Source organism: Nothoprocta perdicaria, unplaced genomic scaffold (assembly GCF_003342845.1).
Source record: "Nothoprocta perdicaria isolate Ctin4 unplaced genomic scaffold, notPer1 scaffold_68, whole genome shotgun sequence".
Lineage (NCBI taxonomy): Eukaryota > Metazoa > Chordata > Aves > Tinamiformes > Tinamidae > Nothoprocta > Nothoprocta perdicaria.
Window position 1 is genome coordinate 2,445,718 of NW_020455954.1, and position 27,983 is coordinate 2,473,700.

Sequence of the window (27,983 nt, forward strand, 5' to 3'; positions counted from 1 at the left end):
ACTGCATTGCAATGCCATGCTGGGGCCCAACTTCGGTACCTTATAGAGAGGATCTACACTCCTTTTGTTTAGGATTGTACTTAGGACTTACTATAAGATAAAAATTTCATGCAGAAATAATTTCAGTTGAAGAAAATCAGCTCCATCTGAATAAACATTCCATCTGGAATGCCGATTTGGGAATGAATGTGTGGAACCTGCTCCTAATTTCACTAAAGTCAGAGGCAAAGTGTGTAGCAGGGGGGTTGGTGGGATTTGTTTTATTTCTCCTCTCTTTGATAGGATCCTCCTCTCCTGAAAGAAGAGTTAATGCCTTGGAAGGAAAGAAGGTCCCTTTGCACCTATGCATTTGTTTCTTCTGATATTCTACTTTGAGCTTGAACTGGGGCTCACGTGTGAAAGTTGATTGAAGAATATATAATTTAATTTCCTCCTCTCTGATATTGTACATTGCCTGGCTGTAATATGTGCATCATGGGTGCTGCTGAACAGAGTTGTCTGTTTACTAGCTTTTTTTTTTTTTTTTTTAATTTAAGTGACATAATTTTATTTAAACCGTAATCATTTTGCCTGGCCTGCACAATACACAGTTATGTATACAATTGACATTTATGTCTCATACGCCCAGTTGACATTTACTGCTGCAGAGGTGGACTGTAGGTGTTTCTTATATATTATGTTTTTTCTTTTTTTTTTTTTAAAAAAAGGCTGGAAGAGACAAGTATGAGCCTACTGCTACATCAGAGCATGGCACGAAGAAGAAAAAGAAGGAGAGGGACATGGATGAGTTGAAAAAGGAAGTTTCAATGGTAAGAGCCTGAGGCAGGGAAAAGGAGCAGTTTTAAGACTGTTCCCATCCTTTAAAGCCCTGTGCATCACAACATTTGGAGGGAAGAGCTGCTGAGGTGACAGCATGGTGGCTTGCAAGGCAGTGGCCTTGCTTCTGATACCCTGTGTTTCCCAGCCAGACATCCTGCAAGTATTTTAGCATCACGATGAGCGCGCAGGAGGCCCTGAAAACACCACTTCTTGAAAGGCACTTGACATAAAACTCAAGCAGCCGATTGCCTGTGTTACACATAGCAAAGTGTCGATGCATTTCCACGCCAGGGCTGTCCAGATAGCAGCAGTCCAGGCTTGATTGTGCTGCTGTGTGGATGAGGCTGCTGTTCTCACTCCCTGTACAGCTCCATTTGCTGTTAGCCTCTCCTCAGGGAGAGCTCAGTAGCAGTTGTATTCCTTCTAAGCACATAAGATGCTGTGAAGAGATGTCCCTCCCTGTCTGAAGAGTGGGATGATGCTGTACATCCATGTGAGAGCAGTATCCAGCTTAGATCAGCTCTCCTTGAAGATGATAAGCTCTTGTTGCTGCTGCTGAGGATTTTGAGCTGCGTTCTCACTTTTTTCACTTGCTGGGGAGGGGGAAAATTGCAACTTGCTCCAAGGTCAGGTTTTCTGTTTATTAGCAACACTAGCTTAAAGTGTCTGCTCCCTCCAGCCCAAATGTTTATGCAGGGCGATGCTCTGCACCAATAGGAAGCCTGTTTGTGCTGAAAAATAACCTGGCTATAAAAAGGAGCCTCTTTAGGGGGAGAAACACTGCTTAAGCTGGTGGTGTTACTGGAAGCATGTCTGAAATTGCAGGGCTAAGCCTCTGTACACTCCTGCGTTCTTTCCTGGCGCCTCCCTCCCTGAAAATCCCGGAATCTGTGTGGGGGGAAGACTGCACGGAGCTGTAGTTGGGGGTTGTGAGAAAGCTGTTGTCTCCAAATAGCCGTAAGAATAGTGATAATAAGTCTGCCTTGAGTTGCTGAGATAGAGATTCTCTTTGGAGAGAAGATAAGCTAGAGTCTGGTTATCTCATGGAGCTGTTACTGATGGGGGGAGTGGGTGGGAAAGGGAGACAAATCACTGGGCTCTTGATGACCTATTCACAGAGACTGTTACCTTCTACCCAGTGTTATTCTTTTTTACTTTTCAGGATGACCACAAGCTGAGCCTTGATGAACTTCACCGTAAATATGGAACAGACTTGAGTCGGGTAGGTAGACTTGATTTTCCCTTCTGCTTTGTCCTGGTCTGAAAAGGGACCAGCTTCAGCTTAGTGTTTTATGAAGGGGAGAGCTGGGTGGTCTTTTATTTTTTTTTGAATCTCAACTTCTCCAGTTAAGTTTCCCAGGCTGTGGGAAAATAGATGAGCTCACAAATACTTCTGTCTCTTTCCACTATGTAGCCTGGCTGTTAAACTTCCATGACTTTGTTGGAAACAAAGTCACTGTTATCTGCATCTGGGTTGTTCCAAGGTCAAGTTGATTCTTAGATTTTCCTCCCCACCCCCCACCCTTGAAGCTTTTAATAAAGGCAAACATTTGTCTCCTGTTGCAAAGAGTCTAGTGTGCTAGCACGTGTCCAGAGACAAAATGGCAGTTAAAATTTTATTCCTTTTCTAAAAAAAAGCAAACAGATGCTTTAGCTAGCCTTGAAATCCAGTACAGCAGCACTGTATCGTGCCTGTGCTCACTTGCTTTATATTTGTTTATTTATTTTTAACCTGTTTACATATGGCAGCAGCAAGTGTGTTCTTACTCTCTAGCAGCGTAGAGACCTGCATCCTTCTGTCAAAGACTATGGCTTCTAAAAGCTCAACTTCATAGCAAGCCAACTGTCATCTTCATGGCCCCCGGCTTTCACTTGTCCTATAGTTTGGACTGAGCTTCTCAGAGCTTGGAAGTCTGCTGCTGTAGCCAACTCATCTTGCCTTTCCTCAGTGTTTGTAGTCCCAGGGGCTGCAGACCGCTCCACATCTGCTAGCTCCTCTTTTAGAATCAAGCTTTTGCATTTTGTAATTGTGCTGCAGAGCCCTGGCCACTGTGCAGACTTCCATTCCCTATTACAATCTCCCTGTTGCTGTGACAGGACTCTTGCATTTTTGAGCTGAAGATGCAAAACTTCAACTACTTTCGAAGTTCGCAACTACCTTCTCTGGTCAGTGCAATGTCAGCGTCAGTACAATGTCCCTGAAGGGAACCTCTCTTTTCACCTCCCTCCTAGGGTTTGACAACTGCACGTGCAGCTGAGATTTTGGCCCGTGACGGCCCGAACGCCCTCACCCCACCACCAACCACTCCGGAATGGGTCAAGTTCTGTCGGCAGCTCTTTGGGGGATTCTCACTCCTGCTGTGGATTGGTGCTGTTCTGTGCTTTCTGGCTTACGGCATACAAAGTGCAACGGGAGAGGAGGCCAATAATGATAATGTAAGTAAAAACGTCTGCCTTACCTCAAAGGCAGGCTCAGCAGCCCATTTTTGGCTCCTAGAAGATTGACTTCCTCCAAGCGTTCAGTCCAGAAGCTTTTCCCATAAGCACGGGAAATTTTGTGGGTGAGCTTAACATGTCTTGGAGAGCTTCCATGTAATGAAAGAAACAGCTGACTTCCTTCATACGTTGTGTTGACGGCACTAGCTTGTGGGCAGCCTTTGTGTACAAAATGTACAGAGTTTGCAAGTACTTTCACACTTTGTATTGGGGCACTTAATCACTAAGCAACTGATCTAGAGAAACTCCAGGCCTTTCAGACAGATCGTGTTCTCAGTCTCTCTCTTCTGTTCTTTGTAGCTGTACCTCGGCATTGTGTTGTCAGCTGTGGTTATAGTCACTGGCTGTTTCTCTTACTACCAAGAAGCAAAAAGTTCCAAAATCATGGAGTCCTTCAAGAACATGGTGCCTCAGGTATGAAACAACTCATTTGCTTGTCCTGCTGAGCTGTAGCTCAGCACTTGGGGCTTTTACCTGGTTTAAGCATGAGTTTCAATTGAAAAAGGCCTGCCTTGATGGCAAAGGTATGTGTTGGTCTTTAGCAGACAATATTCTCTTGTGCCGTGATGCCAGTGTGGGTAGCTTGCTCTTAATGTTGAGCATTAACAACTCCAATTACGCTTCCAGTGGCCGTGCTGCTAGCCCAGGGCAGTTCTGCAGGTTTATTAACAGTTGTAGACCCCTCCCTGGATAGTCTGTAGAGTAATTTGTGTGATCAGTAATCCTTAAAGCCCAAATTTCTTCCTAAAGAGGGCCAGTATCACACTTAACCATCTTACTTGCATCCTGGCAACCAGGAACTGTAGTGTCAAAACCCAGCTATTTTTCCTAAATCACATACCTATCTGAGGTGGAAGTAGAAACTCTCTAGAACCCTATAGCTGTTATTTTAAGGGATTCAGAGGTTTCATGCACCTTCCTAGGAGTTTGATTTTGACGTAGGTTCTTTCTACTATCTTTTCAGCAAGCTCTTGTAGTCAGAAATGGCGAGAAGATGAGTATAAATGCTGAAGGTGTTGTAGTTGGAGATCTGGTGGAGGTGAAAGGAGGAGACAGAATTCCAGCTGACCTTCGGATCATATCTGCTCATGGTTGCAAGGTACGGTGGTGACCATACCTCTGAAAACCTTGTGCCATAATGGAGGGTGATAAATCAGTCTGGTTTCAAAGAATGTCTTCTATGCTGTCAGTGAGTTGTGAAAGAGAAAGGTGGGCAGTGTGTAGTGTTAACCTTGATCCCTGAAGCATCTGCCTGCTTGTGTGTGAAGCAGTAATCTCTTCCGTGCAGGTAGACAACTCCTCTCTCACTGGGGAATCCGAGCCTCAGACCAGGTCTCCAGACTTCACCAATGAGAACCCTCTGGAGACCAGGAACATTGCCTTCTTTTCCACCAACTGTGTGGAAGGTATGTGATTATCCTAGTCTTGTGAAGTATTAACAGTGCTAGGGAATGAACAGCTTAGGTAAGCACTACGAGTGCTCTTCATGCTTAGTGCAGCATTTGGGAGCCCAGTCCTGTGGTACAAGAGCAGGTACACATTCCCAACAAAGACTTTGTCCATTCCAACTACAATGCTTGTGCAATGGGCAGAGAAGACTGTAACACTAACTGGTTTCTAGCTCTTTTCAGAGGATATGTAACTTTTACAACTCATGCTGGGGAGAGTGCGGTAAATGAGGTATATATTGGCAGCTACGTGGTGGATCTTCAAACCTGATTGTCTAAATACAACAGTGTTAAAGGACGGACACCAAGAATGAAACAAAGTCATGGGGCAGAGCTATTGAGAGTAACAAAGCTCCTGCAGAAGGCAAGAACTCCAGAACATCTCAGGCAGAACTTTCTGTAGCAGCTCGGAGTGTGGTGGAAGGCACTGCTTGTGCCAAAGCCCATGGAATCTGATCCACATGCACAAAGGCATCAAGCTGTGACTAGCCAGTGATGGTGTGAAAGTTGATTCCTTACATTACCAACTTCTCTCTTAACAGCAAACTGACCCCCAAATTAACACATCTGTAGTACTTGAAACTTTTCCTACTCTTCTTTCCCCTCTCCTTCTTTCGACCTCTCCCAACCTTGCAATAATGAGGCATATTCTTGATCCTCCTCAAGAGTCGTGGACAGGAAAAAAATGGGCCTCCTATTAAAGAAGGGAAGAGGGCACTGCCTGTTTCTTGGAGTGGCTTCCTCTAGCTTTCTGTGCAGTTGACACTTGAACCAAGTGGATTCGCGGTTCCCTAGGAGAGGGCATACAACATAGTTATGCAGGATTCCTGTGCTATCCTTTTAAGCAAAAGGAGCTGGAGCTAAAAAGTAAAGAAAAGCTATGCTGGCCTAGTCAAACAGCTTCCTCCAGTATTTTGGACGAGGCTTGCTGAACTCCAGGATGGGCTGAAGGAGCCCTAGTGCATCTGGTTTTAGTTTGTACCCAGTAGGTTTTAAGCCAGGTTTTTGGTTTCTAAAGCGTGTCTCTCTTGCAGGCACTGCCCGTGGCATTGTCATTAGCACTGGGGACCGCACTGTGATGGGCCGTATAGCGTGCCTGGCTTCTGGACTGGAAGGGGGCAAGACTCCCATTGCCATGGAGATTGAGCACTTTATCCACATCATCACGGGGGTAGCTGTCTTCCTGGGCATCAGCTTCTCCATCCTCTCACTCATCCTTGAGTACACTTGGCTGGAGGCTGTAATCTTCCTCATCGGCATCATCGTTGCCAACGTGCCCGAGGGACTGCTTGCAACTGTCACGGTGAGCGAAGCTGGGAGAGAAGGTGGCATGGGTGTTGTGTGTGGTTCTTCAAGAAACATTGCTCCGTGCTTGGTGTGTTCTCAGCAGTAAACCTTACACACAGTGCTGAATGCCTAAGGCCAGGTCTTGTAAACTTGCTTAAGTCAATAAGGTACCAAGGCCATGCGGATGACAGGTTTTGTAGCTGTTTCATTTAGGTGTGTCCCTAAGTTGCGGATCTGCACCAAAGATCTTGGCATCAAAGTGCTGAAAGGAGGAAGGCTAGGAGTTCTGGGCATGCCTTCCTTTACTTTTTTTTCCGCAGCAAGGAGAGGCCCTTCTGTTAGAAAAACAGTTGGTTTAAGGTTTTTCCTCCACACACACAGACACAGAAGGATTAGCAGAGCCCCCAGTGAGTTTCACTGTAGTCCAGCTCTCAGGTTTAATTTCCCAGAGAAGTGGTGGAAGTACATAGGCCTGCTCAACTGTAGAGAAGGGTGTGGAGGACAGGGACAGACATCATGAAGCTCTAGGGTGTAGAGCAGCAGCTGAGCTGAGGAATGAAGAGTTGAAATGGTACTGGAGCTGCCTACTTGCTCTTTTGGGGCCTCTTTATACATGGCCTGTCTCCACCTATTTTAAAAGTCTGTGATTACAGACCTGCAGCACTAGCTAAAATGTTAGTCTAAGGTGTGTTTCCTTCCTAATGCACTGAGAAGCAGAAGACTGGACCTTATTGAGTCCTTCAGAGCTAAAAGCCACTTAGCTCTGGGGCAGTGAAACCAGACCTCACTCCAATGAGAAATGGGTCTCTTGTGCAAGCATCACACTTATGATGCAGTGCCTGTGAACGTGCCCAGCTCTGGGGGGTTTTGTGGAGAAGCAGAGTATCTAAACCTAGCAGCTGGACCACAGTGTTGCTGCTTATCTTGCAATGAGAAGGGGGAGTGTGGAGAAGTTAAGGAATCTCTGCAGGACATACAAGTTTTATCATTCCATGTCTGCAGTGAGTTGGGTAGCAGTGTATTGGTGCACAAGGATGTCGAGTCCACTGTCTTCTCCCTTGCCTCCAGGTATGCCTGACACTAACAGCCAAGCGCATGGCTCGTAAGAACTGCTTGGTGAAGAACCTGGAAGCTGTGGAAACCCTGGGCTCAACGTCAACCATCTGCTCTGACAAGACAGGCACTCTGACGCAGAACCGCATGACAGTTGCACACATGTGGTTTGACAATCAAATTCACGAGGCTGATACTACAGAGAACCAGAGCGGTAAGACTATAGCTTTGCCCTTGAGGCATCTCATTATAAAGGGATTATGATGGGCCTTCCACTACACCTGTGCTTTTGAGAACTCCTCTGTCTGCAGCTCTCCAGGCCAAGTCTCATTTGCAGTGCAAGGATTTGTAACACGATCTAAAACTAGTATTAAAACACTTAGTGTGCCCTGTAGAAAGTTTTTTACATTAATTGATGAAACCATCCTGATAATGCCACAAAGGCTGCTCTTGCTTCAAATTTCTCCATTGGAATTTGGGCTTGGGAGTGGTCTGCCCCTGTAATTTATCCTGTAGGTAAAAATACTTGCTGTTCCTTTCTTGAACACCTGATTATTTTTGCTAAAATGTACCAAATGGACTTGCCCATCTTAAGTCATACACGTAGCCTTGAAAGTGCAAGGAGGAGAGGTATTGACCCTGATAATAACTGCTGGGCATATGCTGAAATCTGCATGTTGAAATAGTTGGCTGCCCTTGAGAAAAGGGATTTTCCCAGAATGTGCTGGCTGCGTTCGGAGTGGTAGCAATCAATGAAACCACTGTAAGACCTAACAGGAAGTTTCATCCAGATATTGGTAAGAATGCGGTATCTCAGCACACTGTTCTGCTGAGCACGGGGTGCTTATCTCTTCAGAATAAAGCTTAGTGGGCCAAATTGAGGATTTCTCTAGCTCTGTTACCTACCTTAAGAAATATTGTGCTTGTACTATGTTATTAACGTAATGGTTTTTTTTTCCTGTTTCCTCCCTCTGCCTCAAAGCATCGTGCTTTTAGGAACCTTTTTTGAGAGCTGCTTTGTTCTTAATTGGTGCTTTGTACTAATGGTTTTAGAGGAAAGAAAGAAGCTAAAAATATGAAGTAATATATGGAAGCCCTCAGATTTGGTTTGCTAATACTCTTCTCGGCTGCAGTAGAAGTAAACCTATGGCTTTTCCTTCATGGGAAGTGTATTAATTTATCGATTATCTGTCTTCTCAATTCATGTCCCTTTGAAGGCAGCATAAGAGCCAACACGGGTGAAGTCGGGTCTCTCTGTATTTAAGCATTATTCCTTTGGGAGTTGCTTCCTTTGAAGTGATGTTACTTGTCCAGATTTACTTGCTCCTGCTTTGTGTTGTCAGCCTAGCTTCTGCTGCTCCTGGATGCAGTTGTTATCTGGAATCTTGAAAGCAGAGGTATCTTCTTTCTCTGCAGCTACTTTATCCTGAAACTCTTCAGAAGAATCAACTGGAAAGCAGCAGGGAGGGGTAAAAAGTAGTGGGCTAACAGGCTCTAAGTGAGTTTCCTTTTCCTGTAAGCTAAAGAAGACTTCTCACTATTAAGCCTGTTTTCATGACACTCTTCCCCTGCTGTCAGGTGCTTCCTTTGACAAGAGTTCAGCCACTTGGTCTGCCTTGTCCAGAGTTGCGGGTCTTTGCAACCGTGCTGTGTTTCAAGCCAACCAGGACAATGTGCCTATTCTCAAGGTGAGTTGGGAGGCACTTGCCATATTCCTTCTCCCCACTCCACGTACTAGTGAGGCTGAACACCACGTGTCAGGAGCAGCTGTGGAGTGGACAGGCGTGTGCTGCTGTTGGTCTTTCATGCAGTCCAGCACTTTAATAGCCCACGTGCTGTGGGCGGAGTAGATGGGACTGGGAGGGCATCTCCCAGAGCAAGCTCCCTACTGTCTGCTACTGCCTACAATCTGTTTGGCAGGCAGGATGTTTGATAGATGGAGGTAGTGGGATTAAATCTTTCCTAGGTAGTTTTCACTGCCTGCCCCTTCCAAGAATTAACCTTTTGGTATTTATATGCTTAAAAGCAGCAACACCCAGTTTTGGGAGCTGAGAGGATTGAATACCAGAGGTGGGGGAGCAGCAGGTTGTGGAGTTGTTTGTCTTTAGCCATTCTGTTCTCACTGGCAGATCTTAACCTTTAAATTTCCTCTGCTTCAGCACTAGTGAAAATTCTGTAGGATCAGTCCAGGTTCCAGCACCTGAACTGTGACCTAGTCAGGGCTGAAACTAAAGTACAAAGAGAAAAAAAATCATCTGCCCAGCAGAGGGGACAGAACGGTGAGGAATAATGGATTGCAGCAGAAGAAACTTGGGCAGGACATTAAAAACGTTCAGATTTCCAAGGCTGGGAATTCTCCCCCACAGTCTCTGCCAGTGTTAACCTTGCTTTGGAGAAAGCAGGTTAAAACTTTTCTACTGGATGCTTTCTAAGCTGAATTTATCTTGAGGTGGAAGAGCACTTAAAGATGTCCCTTGCCACAAAGAAGAGCAGGTGGTTAAGAAATTCCCTATCGTAGTTCTTTTCAAAATTCCCTTATAGCCTCATTTTCTGACTGTACCTAATTATCTGGCTTTCACTGCCCTTTAATAAGGGGGTTGACTTTGGCATTTGAAGACTACAGTTCTTTCAGACTGGGAGGCCTGGAGTTCTGAAGTGCAGTATTTGTTGTCAGTGCTAGATAACAGAATTATGTATCTTTTGCTGCTTCTCACTGCTACTCTTTTGTTATTTTGAAGCTGGATTTGGGCAAATGGGAATAAATATAAATATGTATGTGTGTATATATACACTCTTTCAAAATGTCTGATCTTGTGGTGTGCCCATGAGCTGTGTGCTCTAGCTCATTCCTCTTATTATTTCTCAGAGGGCTGTGGCAGGAGATGCTTCCGAGTCAGCACTTCTAAAATGCATTGAACTGTGCTGTGGTTCTGTCAAGGAGATGAGAGAAAGGTACCCCAAAGTGGTGGAAATACCATTTAACTCCACCAACAAGTACCAGGTAAGTGAGAGCCTTCTTGAAGAAGAGCCAGCACTTGAAGCTTTTTTGTGAATTCACAATGCAGTGTCGCCAAAACTTGTTTTGGCTGCAAAACCTTATCTAGCCAGCACTACCTATAAAGTCCCCAAGACTATGAATTCAAGTAACAAGTCATGCTCACTTACAGTGTGTAAGTGGTTTCAGAGCTCTCTTGACACTGAAGTATCAGAAGTATCAGCTGTAGGAGGAGGAGGACTGGTCATGTTTTTTGCCTGTGCAGTCAGGCTGCGGGGAGAACAGAAGAGCTCAAATCTGGCAATCTGCTTGCAGAAGAGTGATCTTAAAGGCAGAAGATGGATAAAGGAAAGCCCCAGCCACACCTGAAGTTAGAATATAGTGTTAAAGAATATTTAGTAAGTCCCTGACTGCAGGAGTCTTCATAGTGCTGGTGAATGTGAAAACTAGAGCAGAATGCTGCAAACTGTTCTAAGCCACTGTAGTCACACACACACACACACACATACACACTACGTGCTGATACGATTTATTCATGTACTTTGGGTGTTTGTTCATGTACTTTGCTGCACATGTGTAGAAAACTGTTGAATTTCTTCTGCCCTAGCTGTCCATCCACAAGAATGCAAATCCATCAGAATCCCGTTACTTGCTGGTGATGAAAGGAGCCCCGGAGAGAATCTTGGATCGCTGCAGCTCCATTCTCATTCATGGCAGAGAGCAACCACTGGACGAGGAAACAAAAGATGCTTTTCAGAACGCCTACCTTGAGTTGGGAGGCCTTGGAGAGAGAGTATTAGGTGAGCAAAAGCAGCCTTAGTAAATCACAAAAGATCTGTCCCTCATACTTCTGTGTAGAGCCCTGCAGATTAAATGTAGGGTTGTGACCTGTTTCCACAGTGTAACCATGGCGCAGAGTCAAGGTCACCTCAACAATTCACATAGGAATAGTCCTGCCTTCAGCTTTTAATCCAAAAGACAGCCTGCGGGGTCCTTTCTTACCCAGCAAGTGGGTTGCCTCGATCACAATGAAGCTTTTGGGCCCTTCACTTTCCATGGGCTCACGTCATATTAAATTTGCCCCACTGCATGTGAACCAAGTTGTGGCTGAGTACCTGGCAACGGCCATTAGTTATCAGAGCGAGCAGGAGAGTGACTCCGATCGCACAGCCCTGGCTAAACTCCTGATGCCTGTTACTCTTGTGTAGCTGTTTGCAGAAGCAGTGAGTGTTCAGTGCTCTCCACCTCTACCTCTCAGTGTTTTGGAATTGAGTGAAAAGGTCTTTAAATGTGTTGCAGGCTTCTGTCACCTGCTTCTCCCTGACGATCAGTTTCCAGAAGGCTTCCAGTTTGATGCAGATGAAGTAAACTTCCCTGTGGAGAAACTCTGCTTTGTTGGGCTGATGTCTATGATAGACCCTCCTCGTGCTGCTGTGCCCGATGCTGTTGGCAAATGCAGAAGTGCTGGAATCAAGGTAGCTTCTTTGGGGGCTGAAAATAGCTGTGCTTTTAAATCTGTGGGTATAAAGGGCTTCACATTTCCTGGACAATGCTGAAACATGAGCAAAGGGAAGTATTGATCCGATGCTTTTCTAAAAATCTGGGTTTTTTTTTCAGCGTTCAACAACTGCTTTGGGCTTAATGTCCCTGAGTTAAATTCCAGAGATGATATTACATCCTGAAAAATGAGTCAGCTGCCAAACTTAGGGCCCTAACAGGGCAATGATAATTTGATTTGATCAGAGCATCTGATTTGGCTCAGGTGTCCCCTACAACTGACTGAGCAGGAATGAGCAAAACACAGATTGGAACTGGAAACCTGTTGGCTAATGAATTGGATCTTCCACTCACCTTAAGCCCTTGCAAACTGGCAGCGGGTTATCTTGTCTGTACCTCAGGCTAGCTCCTGCAGCAAAAGCCACCTGGCCCTCCGTGTGTAGGGACCTAATCTCCAGAGCAGTGCAACTCTGTGGTAAAGGCAGGGCCTTCACAGCAGATTCCCGTTTGCATTTCAGGTTATCATGGTGACTGGAGACCATCCCATCACGGCCAAAGCCATCGCCAAGGGCGTCGGCATCATCTCGGAAGGCAACGAGACCGTAGAAGATATCGCTGCTCGCCTCAACATTCCCGTGAGCCAGGTCAACCCAAGGTACTGAGCTCTGAGAAAGGGGGGTCCCACTGCCAGAGTGGCACGGAAGATAACTTAGCAAGACAGTAAGAAGCAAGTGCTCAGTCTTGCAGCATCCCTCCCCAGGCATGGAAAGCTGAACGTGTGCCTAGCTCAGCACGTTGTGGCTCTTCTTACGTGTCTTATGGGCTATGAGAAGAACGTGCCAAGCTGTCTTGAAGCTGTTTGTAAATACCAGTCGCTTGCACAGGGGGAATAGTTGGGAATAAGGCCCTCTTAGAAAAGTTGAGCAGTTTCTTTGCTTTTGCTGTTGCATGGCTCTCTGACCCCACATTAGGACAAGAAAACAACACCCCCCTGCCAAGCTGAGCATTTTCCCCACTGACTTATGTCACTCTTAAGCTCTATTTGTTGGCCCGGTGTAGAGGGCAGGAAAGAGTAGCTTTTTTTTTTCTTGTTTTTTTTTTTTTTAAGGCATGGGGGAGGGAGATGGCTGCCTGGGGACAGTTGAAGCAGTGCTTTTCCAGAGTCTGAAACCACAAGCTCTTGTGAATTCGAGTCTTTAAATAGAGGCTAAGTCTCATTTGGCCCCCAAACATATATTTAGTCAAGTTTATTTACTAAGAATTGCTTATAGGTTCATGGGAAAATTCTTACACAAAGAAAATGACTAGTGTGTTGGTCAGAATGCAAACTGAATGGGCCAAAAAGGGGTCAACTCGGGTTAACTGTTTTAGGTTGTTTAGAGAAAGGAGCCAAAATACTGCTTGCAGACTTGATCACTCAAAGCAGAGTGATCTGCTGTCAAACTCTGTTCGGGGTCTGTTTGCAGGTTGACAAATAGAGCAGATCCTGGGGCTGGATCTTGAGATGTTTAATGTGAAGATGGGATTTCCTTTCCTCTTAGGGGTTAATGTGTGCCTGATAGCCTCGTGTAGAACTGAGACATCCTAAGAAAATGTGGTTTGGCATAAGCAGGGCTGTCAGCGTTGCTTAGCTTGACCCAGCCTCTGTTTGGGCTGGAGGGTAGCCATGTAGCTTATGAACTGTGGATAGAGACACCCTGTGGACTGACTTGCTTGGAGAAGACAAATATTGTGGCAGAATTCCTCTTTTTTATGGAGGGTAATTTTATAACTTACTAATGTGGGCTGAGGATCACTGAGCTCTGTGACTGAACATTTTAGCAGCTGGTTGTAAGGGTGGGGAAGGCATTTCCCTGTCTGAACTGTGTGATGTCACCAGCTGCAGGATTAATTTATTGGACCTACAAGGGATGGTATGTCGTGTTAGAGAGGTGGTATTTGGCCATCGCATGCAGGGTACCAAACTAGCCTAAATATAAATGTTGTGTGCTTTTGTTGCTCAAATGCATAAAACAGAGACTGAACTGACACAGCAAGAGCTCTCTAGGGAGAGCCGAGTGTGGATGAGCAGCTGCTTGCAAAAAGGATTGCCTGCAGAAGACCACAGCATCTCCTCTGATGCTGACAGCTTACTAATTCGAATCGGATGTTCCCTTCTTGCAGGGAGAGCAAGAGCTGTGAAACAGGCTTTGCCCTGATGCCTTTAAAACCATAGAAACAATTGGGCCACTCAGGAGCTTTTGTCTGTTGCTCAGCACTGTTGTGTTGCCTTCTTCCTTGTGCTGCTTATCTGTTTTAAACTCAGAGCATCAAACTTCTGTGCAGGGGCTGCCTGGACTAGTTTTTGGTCAAGTGCAGCCAGGAGCTAGTTCTCTCCCTTACAGTACTGGAGAGTTCATAGATGAATAGGGGTAAATGCACCTAAAATTGTGCAAGTTAACTGGTGTTCCCCTTGTCTCAATCGCAGGGATGCGAAGGCCTGTGTAATTCACGGCACAGATCTGAAAGACATGACTAGTGAGCAACTGGATGACATCTTGACCCATCATACAGAAATTGTCTTTGCCAGGACTTCTCCGCAGCAGAAGCTTATAATTGTGGAAGGCTGCCAGCGACAGGTAAGGAGGAAGAGAGCCCAAGGTTTTGCATTAGAGAAGTCCTTTGACTTGCATGTAAACTACCAACCAGTCTTGCCTTCTGAAAAGGCAGGGTTTAGCCTTCTTGGTGTCCTGAGATTAAAGGCCAGACTAGACTTTGGCCTTTGTTGGCAGCCATGGCTGTATCTTGCAGAGTTCTGGCTGCTCTCACAGAATGGTTGAGGTTGGAAGGGACATCTAGAGATCATGTAGTCCAACCCCCCTGCTCCAGCAGGGACACCTGATGCACAGGGTGGCATCCAGACGGATTTGGAAAATCCCCAAGGAGGGAGACTCTACAACCTCCCTTTACTCCAGTGTCTTATAAGAGCTAATATTATTTATGTCTGTGGTACAGAAAGGTGTGTTGCAGCAATGCTTTCTGCAACACTTCCTGCAAAAAGCTAATGCACTTAGTCTCTAAATGCTCTGGAGATGCTTAGAAAAGAAAAGGATGCAGCAGTGCCAAAAATCATTCAAAATCTATTTTGGAGAGAGCAGCATTACTCTCTTACAAGCCTGATTGTCCTTCCTGCACCCATTTCCAGCCTTCAGAGAGAAAACTGTCTCTGTACTGCAAAATGAAGTAGGTATTTGCCTTCTTTCCTGGAAGACAGAAGAAACCTGTTGTCCAAAACATCTTGCACATGTTTTTCAGTCTTTCCTACCTCTTTTTTTGTGACTAGGGTGCAATTGTAGCAGTCACGGGTGATGGTGTAAATGATTCCCCAGCCCTGAAGAAGGCAGACATTGGTGTTGCTATGGGTATTGCTGGCTCAGATGTCTCCAAGCAGGCAGCTGACATGATTCTGCTGGATGATAACTTTGCCTCCATCGTCACTGGGGTTGAAGAAGGTGAGTTTAACTTGAGAGCAACGGTGTCCAGAAATGTGTGACTGTGCTTCAGCAATTCTACTTACTGATTCCATCTGATGTAGAGATGTCAGAAGCCTTTCTTTCATTTGAGTTTGTCACCATGACAAACAATCCCAGGGACGGGAGGGGAACATCTCTCTGCTCTCTTCGGAATCTTTTGCTTTTCTATGGGACCTGCATTGTTCCATTGAACTGGTAATGATGGAACAAGTTACCTAGGAGCTAGGATGGAACAGCTACCTATGAGCAGAAGGCAGCCAAGTAGCTCATAAGCAAGAATTGTATTCACTTTTTCCTTGTTCCAGGTCGTCTGATCTTTGATAACCTGAAGAAGTCCATTGCTTACACCTTGACCAGTAACATTCCTGAAATCACACCCTTCCTGATCTTCATTATTGCAAACATACCCCTTCCCCTGGGAACGGTCACTATCCTCTGCATTGACTTGGGCACTGACATGGTGAGTCTTCCCATCCTGCAAGAAATGTTCTGGGTACCCCTTGCAAAGAAAGGTGGAAGGAAAATGCTCGAATGTTCTAGTATTCTGACTTGAAATAAGCGATTGCTTCATGGTCTCTCCAAGTCAGAGGATTCTTTGGTCCTATCTGAGGACAAGCTGGGAAGGAGAGAGGAGTCCTCTGAATCCTGCAGCTGGGGCTTTTGAACAGTTCAGACTGAAAACAAGAGCTAGGGAAGTCGGTGTGCGGTGGAGAATAGCAACTGTTCTAACAGCTGTCCTGCCACCCCCAAAGGTTCCTGCTATCTCCCTGGCGTATGAGCAAGCAGAGAGTGACATCATGAAGAGGCAGCCCAGGAACCCCAAAACAGACAAGCTGGTGAATGAAAGGCTGATCAGCATGGCCTATGGGCAGATTGGTAAGCTGCTCCCTCCACCCCGGTGCTGATACAAACTTGGTGGTGGTGAGGCTTGTGCACCATCCTTGGTCAGTGACTGCTCTGCTTATTTTTTGCTTGGGCTGAGGCTCAGGATGTGTAGAGCAGAACCTTGGGCTATGGAACTTGCCTTGGTTCTGCCCCCAACAAGTAGCATGCAACAGCTTGAGGCACTGAATCGCTTGCACAGTAATTTTGTTTAATTGCTTAGTGCTGTAAAGAGCTGGCTGACAACCAGCTCTCCTCTGGTTCCGACTTGTTTAGCAAGAACATAGATCCTATTGTTAGTTTAATTAGAAGTAAAGGATTCTCTCTTGCATATCCCTAAACACACAGTCTTAGGAGCCTTGATTAAAGGCAGCTACAAAGACGTGGCCAGTTCACAGGATGGGAACTCATGCTTAATTGCAGCAGAGCTTAGGAACCTTCTTGACTGTATTTTGCAAGGAGTGGGGGTGGGTGAGGCTTAATGAGAACACAAAGGGAGTTTTATCTGGTGTCCTTGAGTTACCATGATGTCATGGTGCAGGGCAGAACATAGGTAACTCTGTATAAAGTTGGGAGAAGGAGCTGCTGAGCAAAAGGTCTGCAGTTGGGCTTGATCTTAATGAGGACTGTTTCTACAGCTGCTTCTTGGGGGACAGAGTCCCCCGGGGAGGTACTTATGCTGTGGCTGGAGTTTCTAACAAACTGCTTGTCTCTTATGACTACGTCGTGCAGTAGCTTTATCCATTTTATTCCCCCTTTCTCATGTCATCAGGTATGATCCAGGCCCTTGGAGGTTTCTTCACCTACTTTGTAATTATGGCAGAGAATGGGTTCTGGCCGTCTGGCTTGCTAGGGATCAGAGTTCAGTGGGATGACCGATGGATTAACGACGTGGAAGACAGCTATGGGCAGCAGTGGGTAGGTCTCAAGGCAGAGCTGGCCAGCCAGAGTGCTGGCCTGTCTGTCGGGCTTAATGTGAGCACAAGAGAGGGAAGGCAGTCCGTCAGAGCTAACACTCTTCCATTTGTCTGCTCCCTAGACCTATGAGCAGAGGAAGATTGTGGAATTCACTTGCCACACAGCCTTCTTTGTCAGCATTGTGGTTGTGCAGTGGGCAGACTTGATCATTTGTAAGACCCGAAGGAACTCCGTCTTCCAGCAGGGGATGAAGTAAGTAAGGCTGTCCTTGGAGGGTTGAGATACAGGGGCCCCGTGTTTTCTACGACACGTGGCATTGCAGTTCTTCACCCCTGCCTTGCTAGTGGATAAAAGACTAGGTGTCTCTTTCATAGTATTTACTGCAGTCTGTCAGGCTGGGACAAAGCCAAGGGCTGATCTCCTGGGGGGTCTTTGGGCCTGGCCCACCTCAAATGCCTGTGGCTGGGAGATAGATACTCCAGCACAGCAGCTTTGTGCAGCAAGCAGAGAGCTGAGGTCTCCAGAGATCTGGTGGCATTAATCCCAGCCTTCTAAACTTGTGATGCAGGAGGTGGCTACCTGACCTGGTGGTTAACTGCCTTATCTGCCTCTCTAGAGACACTTTGACACTGTGCCCCCAGTTTGGGCTGATAGCCTCAGCCAGGTGTGCTGCTGGGCTGGGTGGGAATGTCTGCCTCCAGTCACTGCTGTGGGGTGGCTAGGTCATTTGTAGGAGAAATCGTCCATGAAAGTGCTCTGTCCCTGACTGCTTTCCTCTTTCTCCTCCTAGGAACAAGATTTTAATATTTGGTCTCTTTGAGGAGACTGCTCTAGCTGCCTTCCTCTCCTACTGTCCTGGGATGGATGTTGCTCTAAGGATGTATCCCCTCAAGTAAGTTGTGGTTTTGTATTTTTGTGTAGCAGAACCATATGGTAGTGCTTGGGTGGGCAGGCAGGTAAAGGTAGATAACCTAGGTTTAAACCAGAAGATCTCAAGCTAGAGGAAGTGACTGAGCTTGCTGTATTCTGGCATGTCAGGGATCTGCTTTGCTGCTTGTAAATGCTTGCAAAGAGTTCAGTGTTCCCACTAAACCTGAGCAGCATCACCTCAGCTGTGCTTTGCAGCTGCCGTTGTGCTTGTGGGGGGGGGTTTGGGTCATTTTTATGAGACTATAATGAAAACAGTTGAAATGGTCTAAAATATAGACAGTTTGTCTGGAGAACTGGTGAAAATATCTTGTGGCTCTTTCTGCTCCCCAAAGAACTAGCATGGGCTGTGGAGTGTTTTGGGAAGATGCTGCATCTCCTCGAATGACCAGGGATGCATGGGAACTTGCCCAGCAGCTGGGAGCACTGAGCATCACCAACAGTGGTGCAGCGTTTCATGGCAAGATGTTTCACCTGGAGCAAATTTTTAATGGCTTAAGCTCCACAAAATTCTCATGGCCAAACGTGCTAGCACATGTGTGCTTGCATTCAGAAGGGAGTGAGTGTTCTCCAGCAAGAACCCTGGCGGCCGCCCAGTGCCTACAGCGCCTATATGTTAGCATGCCTAAGTCACGGGAGGAAGCGAGCGCGACTCAAAGGAGCAGTGCTGTGGGCACAGGGATTTCGTGTGCTTAGAGGAAATGTTGCTAGATTAACAGCAGGGAGGTGCAGGCGCTGAGCTGGTCAAAGGTGCTACAACGTACCTGTTGCTGGGATTATAATCTGAGAGCGGATGAACTGATGACAAAGAAAACTTGTGGTAATTGCTGGTTCATGAGATTCTCGGCAGAGCCACAGGCTTAGGGGAGTTGGCCCCCGGCAAGCTGGGACTAGCTTGGCTTCCAAAAGCTGCATGCTCTGCCATGGACCAAGCTCTGTTAGGCAGAGTGGTTCTGTAAGGCTGTGTCTCTGTTCTCACTGAGTGCTCTCTCTCAAACAGGCCGACCTGGTGGTTTTGTGCCTTCCCCTACTCCCTCCTCATATTCCTGTACGACGAAATCAGAAAGCTGATCATCAGACGCAACCCTGGCGGTAAGAACACGCTTAAAGGCTGCCCCTTTCCTTCCCTGGTCCTTCCTGTGGTCGTCGTCTCTAGAGACGCTGACCAAGCCTAAGGCCTCACAGTGCTGCACGCTGCAGCAATATAGGATGTCTCTTTGCCTTGTCCTTGTTCAGCCCTTGAGCGGGATTTTAGAGAGCAGCTGTAGGGTTAAGTGCTGTTGCTTTAGGAATCCTGCTGGCTTTGCTGGAGTGAGTATAATTAAAAGCAGGCGGGATTAAACTTGGAAAAGGAGCAGTGCTGCTAACTGTGCTGTCTGTCATGTCTGCTCTTCATCTGACATGTGAAACAGATGTTGGAAAATGTTCAGCATGCTTAGTCTTGTGCTGGATTTTTGTGTGTGTGTGCGCTTTTTCCTTGCCCAGTTGAGCTGGTTGGGAATGCAGTGAGCTGCAGGACAGTCCTCTTCCCTCCGCAGAGACTTGCTAGTGTGGCCCCAGCATTGGAGGTGGTTCAAATTCACGACATCCTCTGTCACCTTCGTGCCTTCTCCCGCAGCATGGGAAAGTACCAGTATGCCAAACTAGGTAGAAAAGATGGATTAGTGCTTGGGTAGTTCAAGAAAGCCAGAACAGGGCCTGAAAGCTGTGGAGCATCAACAGTTAGGCAAGATTTTCCATTGCGCAACCGGACGCTTAACTTGGCACTTAACATACATGCTAGTGTCAGAGCCTAAAAGGAGCACTCGTGACCTTCACACCCGGGCAGTCGTGTAAGACTAATCTTGCTCTTTTTGCTTCTCCTTCAGGTTGGGTGGAAAAAGAGACTTACTACTAAAAAGCAATTGTAAAACATTCCACGCACAGCCCACCGCCACCTCTCCACCGTCTCCCCTGTGTGCCTACTTCATCTTTGCGAGCGCAGACTTGTGCCTGGGCAGGAAGGAGCTGAGCCTTGAAGGAAACATGAAGACGCATGGACTGGAGGAGAAAGCAAGGGGGAGGGGGGAGGGAGTGTCTGACCATCAGTCCATGGGGACGAGAGCTTTGAGTAGTTTTTATGTGCCTTTTTGTTTTTGTAAAAGGAAAGAAGCCGAAGATTTTATATGTGGATTTTTACAAATAAAGATGGATTGTAAGAGGATGCCCCTACACAGTCCTAGGCAGCTGTTTTCTCAAGGCAAAACTCTGTTCAGGACAGTGGGGAAGCCAAGTAGAAGGCCCAACTGTCATCCAGGCATGAGAATGGCCACACAGGTTAGAACTTGGCTTCCCAGCTCCAGCAGAGAGAGGCAGAGCTGCTTGACTTAGACAGCAGCACATGCATTTCTGAAAGGGCTTTGTGCATCCTGCTTTGCAGGACAAACAACGTATGTTGCAGAGCCCGAAGTCCAGGAAGCCTCGAGCCTCTATAACCCTGTTTCTTGACTGCCTTCTGCAAAGTCTTCTTTGCAGAGATGAGAGCTTGTGGCTGCTCTAAGAGGCCGCAGCCCCCTTGCTGGCACCATCCCTTGGATCCAAACCTCGTCCTTCAAGTCCTGAAATTATAACATTTGTGGCTGTTTAGGAAACACTAGCCTCTGCTTAGCAAATGTCCTTGCGTGCACCCCTCTTTCAGAGCCTGTTCAGCAGAGTGTTGCCTCTGTCCTGCTGCCCTTGCCTCACAGCTGGACAGCAGCTTGCAGGACAGCACAGGCTCTCTCTCCCACTCTCCACAGTTTCCCTCCTCTTGCTTTCCTTTGCTTTGTTCTTGGAGTTGTCTGATCTCAGCTCTGTACCATACCCTGCCAGGGCAGACAGAATAAAGAAGGGGCAGGGACAGCGGGGCAGGGGGCTGACATCTCTCAAGCTTGTCGCTCACCCAGCAGCGAGGCTCAGGGCTGCAGTGAGGCCTCTCCCCTTGGCCATGGCCCGGGCTTTGGTGAGCGTGGTGCCAGGGCCCTGGGGCTGAACGCAAAGGATTTAGTCTGGGTTTTTGTTTTAAAGTGCTCACTTGTATGCTTGACTGAGGAAAGCTTTAAGTAAAACTTAACTTTATTGCAAGAGCACCCAGCACCTCAGAGGGCTTGTGCTGTTAAAACTGAAGGTACTCCAGGCCCTCGGTCCTCTTCTTGAACTGCCTGTCTTTGCTCTTCTTTGATATGCTCCTACCTCTGTAGAGCATCACTTCAAACCTGAATGCTGAAAGGATCTGCAGCTAAAACTGTTGTCATCCCTCTCTTTTTTTTTTTTTTTTTTTTAGAAGACCATATACGAGATCAACTAGTGACTGGTTTTCAGACGTGTGCTGAAACAATATTTAGTTAGCTACTTTTTTGATTGCTTTCCTCGCATTTAAAGCTGAGGATACTTTTATTTCAGTTTTATTTTTTTTTTTTTTTTTTTTTAAGAATTATTTTAAAGCCAGGTAATTTTACAGACCTTTCCCCGCTCTCCTGTACAATGCTGACTTGCGAACAGCTCTAGCAGTCCAACCCGGAGGCAGGGAGGGGTGTAGTGAGAGGTTGAGGGTGGGACCTCTGTAAACTGTCTCGGACACTCTGTAATGCGGAACCCCTAGCTGGAGGAATTAAAAAAAATAAAGTGCTCCACTTGTCTGAGTCTACCCATGTTAAAAGATGTTTTAATGCAACTGGGGTTGAGATCATCCCGCCTGGGAGGGGAAGATGAGTTGTGCTAGAAGGGGGAAGGAAAGAGATGGGATGAACTTCACTGGGTTAGAGAACCACGCAGAAGAAGTTACACTTGCTGTACCCAGAAGTGACGCTCGCTTGAACTTTCTGAGGGCCTGAGAAGACTTCCTGCTGCAATTAACTTGTGAAATCAACGTGCTGTGGAAAAATCCAGGAGTCTGTTCTTCTTTACCCTGATATTGGCTTTAACCAGCCTTAACTGCAGGCCTTTCTGTAGAATCACATGAAGATTTAGGTGAGAAGGGACCTGTGAAGGTCTCTAGCCCAACTTACCTGCCCAAAGCTGAGCAGTTCTTTATTTGACCAGGTTGTTGATGACCTTGTTGGAATGAGGCTTGGAACATTTTGAAGGCGGTTGGAGGTACCATAGGTCTGTGACCCCAGTGTGAGCACTGAACCTGTGTGCTGAGCTTCAGTGACGGACTGTGCTTGTGCTGGGGTAGCCAAGGCCCCCTTGCAGCAACAGCTGAGCAGAGCCAGGCCCAAGCTATTCCCAGCAGGAATGTTTCCCAGCTCTGCTGTCCACCTCGGAGTAGCATCTCACCTGGACGCCAGCCAGCTCAGGAGTCTCCCTTGTATTTTGTGCTATTGATTTTTCAGTGCGGTTAGTCGGTGATATAAAAGTACTGTGAGACTACATCTAGAATAACCAAATGACTAACGTCAGAGGAAAGCTTTATCCACCTGTGGACTGTCGGGTATTTATCATACACGGCCAGGAAAAGACACTGAGGATGCTGTAGCTGTGACAAATGAGGCTCTGGCAGTTGGGAAAGGGAGGGAGGCAACACAAGGTATTTTTTATTGGCTCTACATGTTTATCAATATTTACCAGCTGAGCGACACATGATAATTAAGAGGCCAAAAAAAGGAGTTTGGGCGAATAAAAGTTACAGATTTCCATAACGAGGTGTTCCACCTGCCTTTGTAGAGTGAGCTTGGGACTTGCTTGGGCCCAGGCAGCCACTGCCAAGTAAAGCTGAAGCTAGCCCAGGCCCTTGGTCCTGACAGAGGTTGCTGCCTTTGCTTGAATCGCTCCACGCTGAGCAGAGCTGCAGCTGAAACCGGCCAGGGTCTGGCGAAAGATAGGAGAGCACGTGCCTCTTCCTCATCGTTTTCTTTTCCAAGGGGAGCTTCATGCACTTGCAAGGTGCAGGCCGCAATGCAGAGTCCACATGAAATAAAGAGGGTGAGGGTGATGTCTTGCTACAGTTATAGCTGGAAACGTGGATGAAGAATTTCTAGACCTTTGGCATTTTGGTGTGAAGCCGGAACATCATTGCTCTTGAGGAACAGCGTGCTGGCTTTGCTCCCATGCCCAACCACTGCTTCCCTGCAGCCAGCCCACAGAGGCAGCGAGGTTCAGGTCAGCCCTTGCGGGGGCTCTTGTTTCATCACCTTGAGGCTGCTCTGGAGAGGACGGGGCTAGGCAGAGCTGCAAGCACGTGCCAGCAGCACAGAGACGAGGCTTTGACTCTGTGGTCCCTTATGGAGGGACTCGGCACCATCCTCGGAGGTGTCCTCGCAGCCCACCTGCTTCTTGCCCCCCTCCAAGGGGGCGAGATGGTCACCCGGCTCGGAGGAAGCAAGAGGACCAAGGTGGGCTGGCACAAGGACAACCGCGAAGAACAGGAAGGTTGTGTCCACCGTGATTAGACAACACAAGACCTTCAGTGTCCGTCGGCAGCCGGCTCGGCGTGGCTGCGCTGCCAAGGTTGTTTGGCCTGTGGTTTCATCGCCTTGCTGGGGGAGCTCATACGGGCGGCCTTGGGAGCCAGCTGAAGCTTTGTGCTGGCCCTTGCCATACACTTTCCTGGCTCCGGGTAAGGCTCTGGGGCTTCCTTTAGTGTCCCGCTCCCAGGAACCGGGAGCCCAGTGTGTTGTTGCTTCAGAGAGGCCTGCTGGATGAGTGCTGGGGTGTTCTGCTAAAGGCAAGAGGTCTTTCCTAGCGGGCAGTTTGGAAACCTCTCTTGCGTAAGACCTTCCCAAGCCTTGCAAGCAAAGAGGTGTTAGAGCAAACACCTGCTTGGCAGGCCTTGGGGTCACTGGGTCCTTACTGTCTGCCCTCCGCATTTCCCACGGAGCCGTGATCTTCCTTGGTGACATCCTCGGGGAAAAGCCCTTACAGCTCAGGTCTGAAGGGAGAGGTGGCATTCGTGGTGGCTGCTCTTTACAGCAATGAGCTTTTGTCACATGGCTGAGCTCATCCTCCTGACGGTTTTTTTCCACTCCCAGACAGCAGGATGCCCTCCTGGTGGTAACAATTTCACCCTCAGTTTAAAGCAACAGGGAAGACTTGCATGAGGTGTCCGTGATTCACTCCCTCTCAGCCAGAGCAGGGAACTGAAATAGCCATAGTCACAGAGGAGATGGACACAGAAAGGCTTCCAGATCACGAAGGAAAAGTTCAGAGAGGACAGAGTGACAGCAGCTGTGTACGCCTGGCCTGCACTTCTGCTTTGCAGAGGGTCGACTCCGAAGCAGAAGGATAAAGGTTGGATGAGAGGCCAGCCAGGACCAGCCCAGCAGGCTGGTGATGCCCACCAGGACGTGGGAGTCTCAGCAGATCCCTACAGAGCAGTTTCCTCAGGCTCTAGATGGGTCTGGGATCTCTTTGTTCTCTTCCAGTCTTCAGGAGACCCATCAATTAGAAAGGATAAAGGAGTCAATCCATCCAAGGGACCTGCTGCCCAAGCATCATTCCTCAAAGGATAAAGTACTTTTCTCCCAGAACTGACGGGAGGAGGTAGCACATTCCTAAGCCTCCACAGCCGTTCTCTCCTCTGACTCCAGAACCTGCAAAGGGAAGGAGGGAAAGCAACCAATCTGCGAGGCCTCTGAACCAGCAGATTAACCCAAACATGAAGCAGATTAACTCCATGTAGGTGGCAATGTGTAAGCAAAGACCCTCCGAAGAGCCAAGGGATCAGCTGGGGGCCTTTTGAGAGGCAGAGAGCCTAGGTGGAAGAGCAAGGAGTCTGACTTGAGACCTGTTTTTTACTCTCCTCTGCTTATGCTCTGCAGCCCTCCTGTCTGCCCCGAGCTCCATACTGTCCTGGGCTTTAGCAATGAAAAATTTGGTGGAGGGCCCATTTTCGTAGGAAGATTTGTTTCCTCCGTGTCCTCCTCACACTCAGCCTTCCCCCCAGTGAGATCATCTGCCCCTCCACCCCCTTCCTCTGCTTGCCCCAAACAGAGCAGCATCTTCACCCAGGTGAACTTTTGAACCCTCTGGCTCTTCAGGAGGGAGGAAAGCAAATACAGCGAGTTTGCCCAGCTCTAACAACAACATTGGCAAAGGGATCTTGCATTTCCATGGCTCCTTTCACTCTAAAAGGTCCCAGATTTCCTTCACGGTAGACCTAAAATGTCCCTCCACCTCCGGCAGGCTTGTGCTGCTGCTAGGCAAGGAGCCAGGGCAAACAACGGAGACGGGATCAGGAGCCGGATACAGAATAGCTGCTCCCAAGCAAAATGCCAGGCCACCTTGCCCACTGCAGCGGGAAGAGCCGTGCTTCCTTGGCACCCCTGTGCCATGGAAAGTTTGGAAAGGCCACAAAAGAAAGACAGAGACTTTTTTTTATCAGTATTTATTTTTAAAGGTGCTTGATAGTACGTGACCAGTATGGGCTTGCACACTTAGCTGCCTGAAATCTGGGCTAAAAATAGCCATTGACTCTAATAGTCTGGGGCAGCCTTAGGTGAATGAGTCCCAAGGTGAATTATGAAATCTAATATACGTTCTCTCCATAACGAGTTTGTTTTCTATTTAGGGTTATTTACCTTGGTCTTCACCTGCTGGAAATAGAATACTGCTCTCAGATTTCACAAGAGATCCGAGCTAGATTAGGAGACAGCCACATAGTAGACAAGTGCTGTTATTGAGGAGGCGGTGCCATATGACTTCTTCTGAGCTATACCATTAGTCGAAGGAGTTTCTCCCCATGGTTGCACAGGACCATTGGCTTAGCTAGTGCCACTTGGTGCATATGGGCTCCAGATACACCCGTGATACACTTTATATGTTTAATATCAGTCTGTCCAGCCACAGATATATTTGGCAATATATATAAGGTGATGAGGATCTGATCCTCCTGATCCAGCTAGTGCACTTCTGCATCGCTTAGCAGCATAAACCCGATCTGGATCAGGCATGGAAATATATCGGTCAAATTAGCCAGAACACTGTATAGCATTCATGTCAGCCCCGGGGTGTCTTTGGGAGGGCAGGCAGTGCTTGATCCCAAGGAGAAGCCTAAGCATAAATCTTGGCAATTCCGAATTGTTGTGTCAAAAATTCGTAAGTGATTTTGAGCCAACAGAGCAAGTTTCTACTCATCGGCCCTTTGCACTGCATGGCCGGGTTGTGTTAGATCTGATGTCAGGAGCCCGGCAGTTGGAGTTGCCACCTTGGCAAGCTATAGCCTGGATCAGATAGGAAGACTCTCCCTTCAGCTCGTGCTTTCCCTGCGCCTGAAGCTGGTCCCATGGGCAGAGCCAGGGCATACAGGGGTGAGGGAAGAGGCTTGACAGCTAGTTGTTTGCTTTTTTTGCTTGTTTGTTTTTCCGCAGTAAAACTATTTTCCCCTGTGGTTTTCAGTAGTAAGTACTTTTTCCTTTTTTTTCCCCTCTTCCTTTTTCTTATTTTAAAACTATTTTCTGAAAGGAAATCATTGCAACAGTCAGTCTGAGACATCACCATCCCTGGACTCCTTCCCTTTCTCACATGTATTCGCCCACATGTTCTTATTTGCCTGATCTCCCCCCCTTTTTTTTAGGAGGTGATCTGTCCTCAGAGAGATTAAAATAGAAATGCAAAGAGCTGTTCCCTGGAGAAAAGAATACTCTCAGATGACCTTTCTCTTCCTTAGTGAAAAATTGCCATCTTGGATGAATTGCTTCAAAACAAGAGCTATGCTTGGCAGGCTTTGAGCCAAGGCATCCATTATAGTGCATGTGCTTGGTTGCTGGCCCTTCAGCTAGCACACGTGAAATATGTCCCCTCACAGCACATGCATGTTCCAAGGCACAACCACACTATGACAGATTTATTGGGACTTGTCTGTCTCTAATTATATACTCCTTAATGGTTGTGCTGTCTTTGTTCAGATCAGATCGACACCTGAACACTCCTTCAGGTAAAGCCTGGATGCTGAAGTACATGACCACGTTGTCTCCAGATATCATAGCTACATAAATACCCTTTTGCTGACCACCTTTCAGGCCAGAGCACGGTTGTCCCAGCACCTAAGGAGAAGGCAGCAGAGCTGTTGCTCCCATGGTGTCACTGGGATCTGATCCCACCAGTTGTGCCCGCCAGGAGAGCAGGGAGCTGCCGCAGGGCATCCCTCAGCAGCAGCTCTCATTCCCTTTCTCATCAAAAAGGGGAGTTGGATCAGGCTCACTCCTTGCTTCCCAGCAGTGCAAAGCACTTGGGAAAAGACTGCTTTTGCTTTAAAAGGCAGCTTTTTGCTGATCCACAGGAAAATGTTATCTCCTTCCATCTGGGAGCGCTGAGCTAGCCAGGTTAGAGGGATTTCTCTGTACTCACATAACTCCCACCAACCTAAACCTCCTCTCATCAGCCAAAGCATGGGGGAATAGGGGTTCGTGGTGGCAGTGGAGGAGAAGAGGTTCTTAGCAGAAGATCGAATCTCCAAGCACTGCATTTGCACTCATCAGGAGGCAATAAAGAGGCTAGGCAGGCAGGAGAATTAGAGATAAGGGCAAACAACACACTGTTCCCAGCCCAATGTCCTGCCCCCTGGTAAAAGTGGGGGACGCAGCCCGATGCATTCTTGACATTTTGTTCTCCCAGCTGATGCCAGCTCCGTCCTTATCAGATATCTCCACGGCCAATGATTTTTCACAGTGGATAACACTGCCAAACTATAGGAAAAAAATCATAAACTTCTGTCTTAAGTAGCTGAGCACAATGTTCCCTTCCCAGACTTCAGGCAGAGGGGTTTTGTAGCTTTACCTTTTCCACAGCTTTTCATTTAACCCCTTCTCTGCCCTGCAAATTGATCCACCCTGACCTGCATGAAGAGGAGGCTGGGTGTGAATCTTTGCTAAATGCTCTCGAGGTTCCTGCATTGCAGATGCAACTGCACTGAATGTGCAGACACGGAGTTGGGATGGGGCTGCACGGCCAGAAGAAGGTTGCCCTCCCAGGCCAAGTTAGCAGCCCAGAGAGGCTGTTGCTTAACCTCAAACAACCTTGTCTCTCCATGGAAAAAAACATGCCCCCTTCCTCCCTCCCCACTGAGGCAAGCCACCCCTGTGCTAGGGCATGCTCAGATCCATAGTTCCCAAGGACTCCACGTATTCCACACCCAGATGTCCCTTCCATTTCCAATGCATCAAGGCAGCCACCTCTGCAGAGGTCACCTCTGCT

General features: G+C 47.4%; 1 protein-coding gene across 1 annotated transcript; it reads left to right on the plus strand.

Moving 5' to 3' along the window:
* Positions 1-707: 707 nt before the first annotated feature.
* On the plus strand, positions 708-21,120 carry ATP1A1 (ATPase Na+/K+ transporting subunit alpha 1). Its single transcript, XM_026050340.1, has 22 exons — positions 708-809; positions 1,982-2,041; positions 3,052-3,255; positions 3,616-3,729; positions 4,280-4,414; positions 4,604-4,721; positions 5,798-6,066; positions 7,119-7,317; positions 8,682-8,791; positions 9,970-10,104; positions 10,706-10,898; positions 11,398-11,573; positions 12,114-12,250; positions 14,063-14,213; positions 14,918-15,086; positions 15,413-15,567; positions 15,860-15,983; positions 16,762-16,907; positions 17,029-17,159; positions 17,698-17,799; positions 18,835-18,926; positions 19,703-21,120. The coding sequence occupies exons 1-22, from the start codon at positions 780-782 to the stop codon at positions 19,729-19,731; spliced, it is 2,979 nt and encodes a 992-aa protein (XP_025906125.1). The 5' UTR covers positions 708-779; the 3' UTR covers positions 19,732-21,120.
* Positions 21,121-27,983: the final 6,863 nt, after the last annotated feature.

Coding starts and splice junctions, on each gene's coding strand:
- ATP1A1 (XM_026050340.1), top strand. CDS start 780: ATGGATGAGTTGAAAAAGGAAGTTTCAATG. Junction 7,318..8,681: donor TACTACAGAGAACCAGAGCG/GTAAGACTATAG, acceptor CCCTGCTGTCAG/GTGCTTCCTTTGACAAGAGT. Junction 15,568..15,859: donor TTGACTTGGGCACTGACATG/GTGAGTCTTCCC, acceptor CCACCCCCAAAG/GTTCCTGCTATCTCCCTGGC.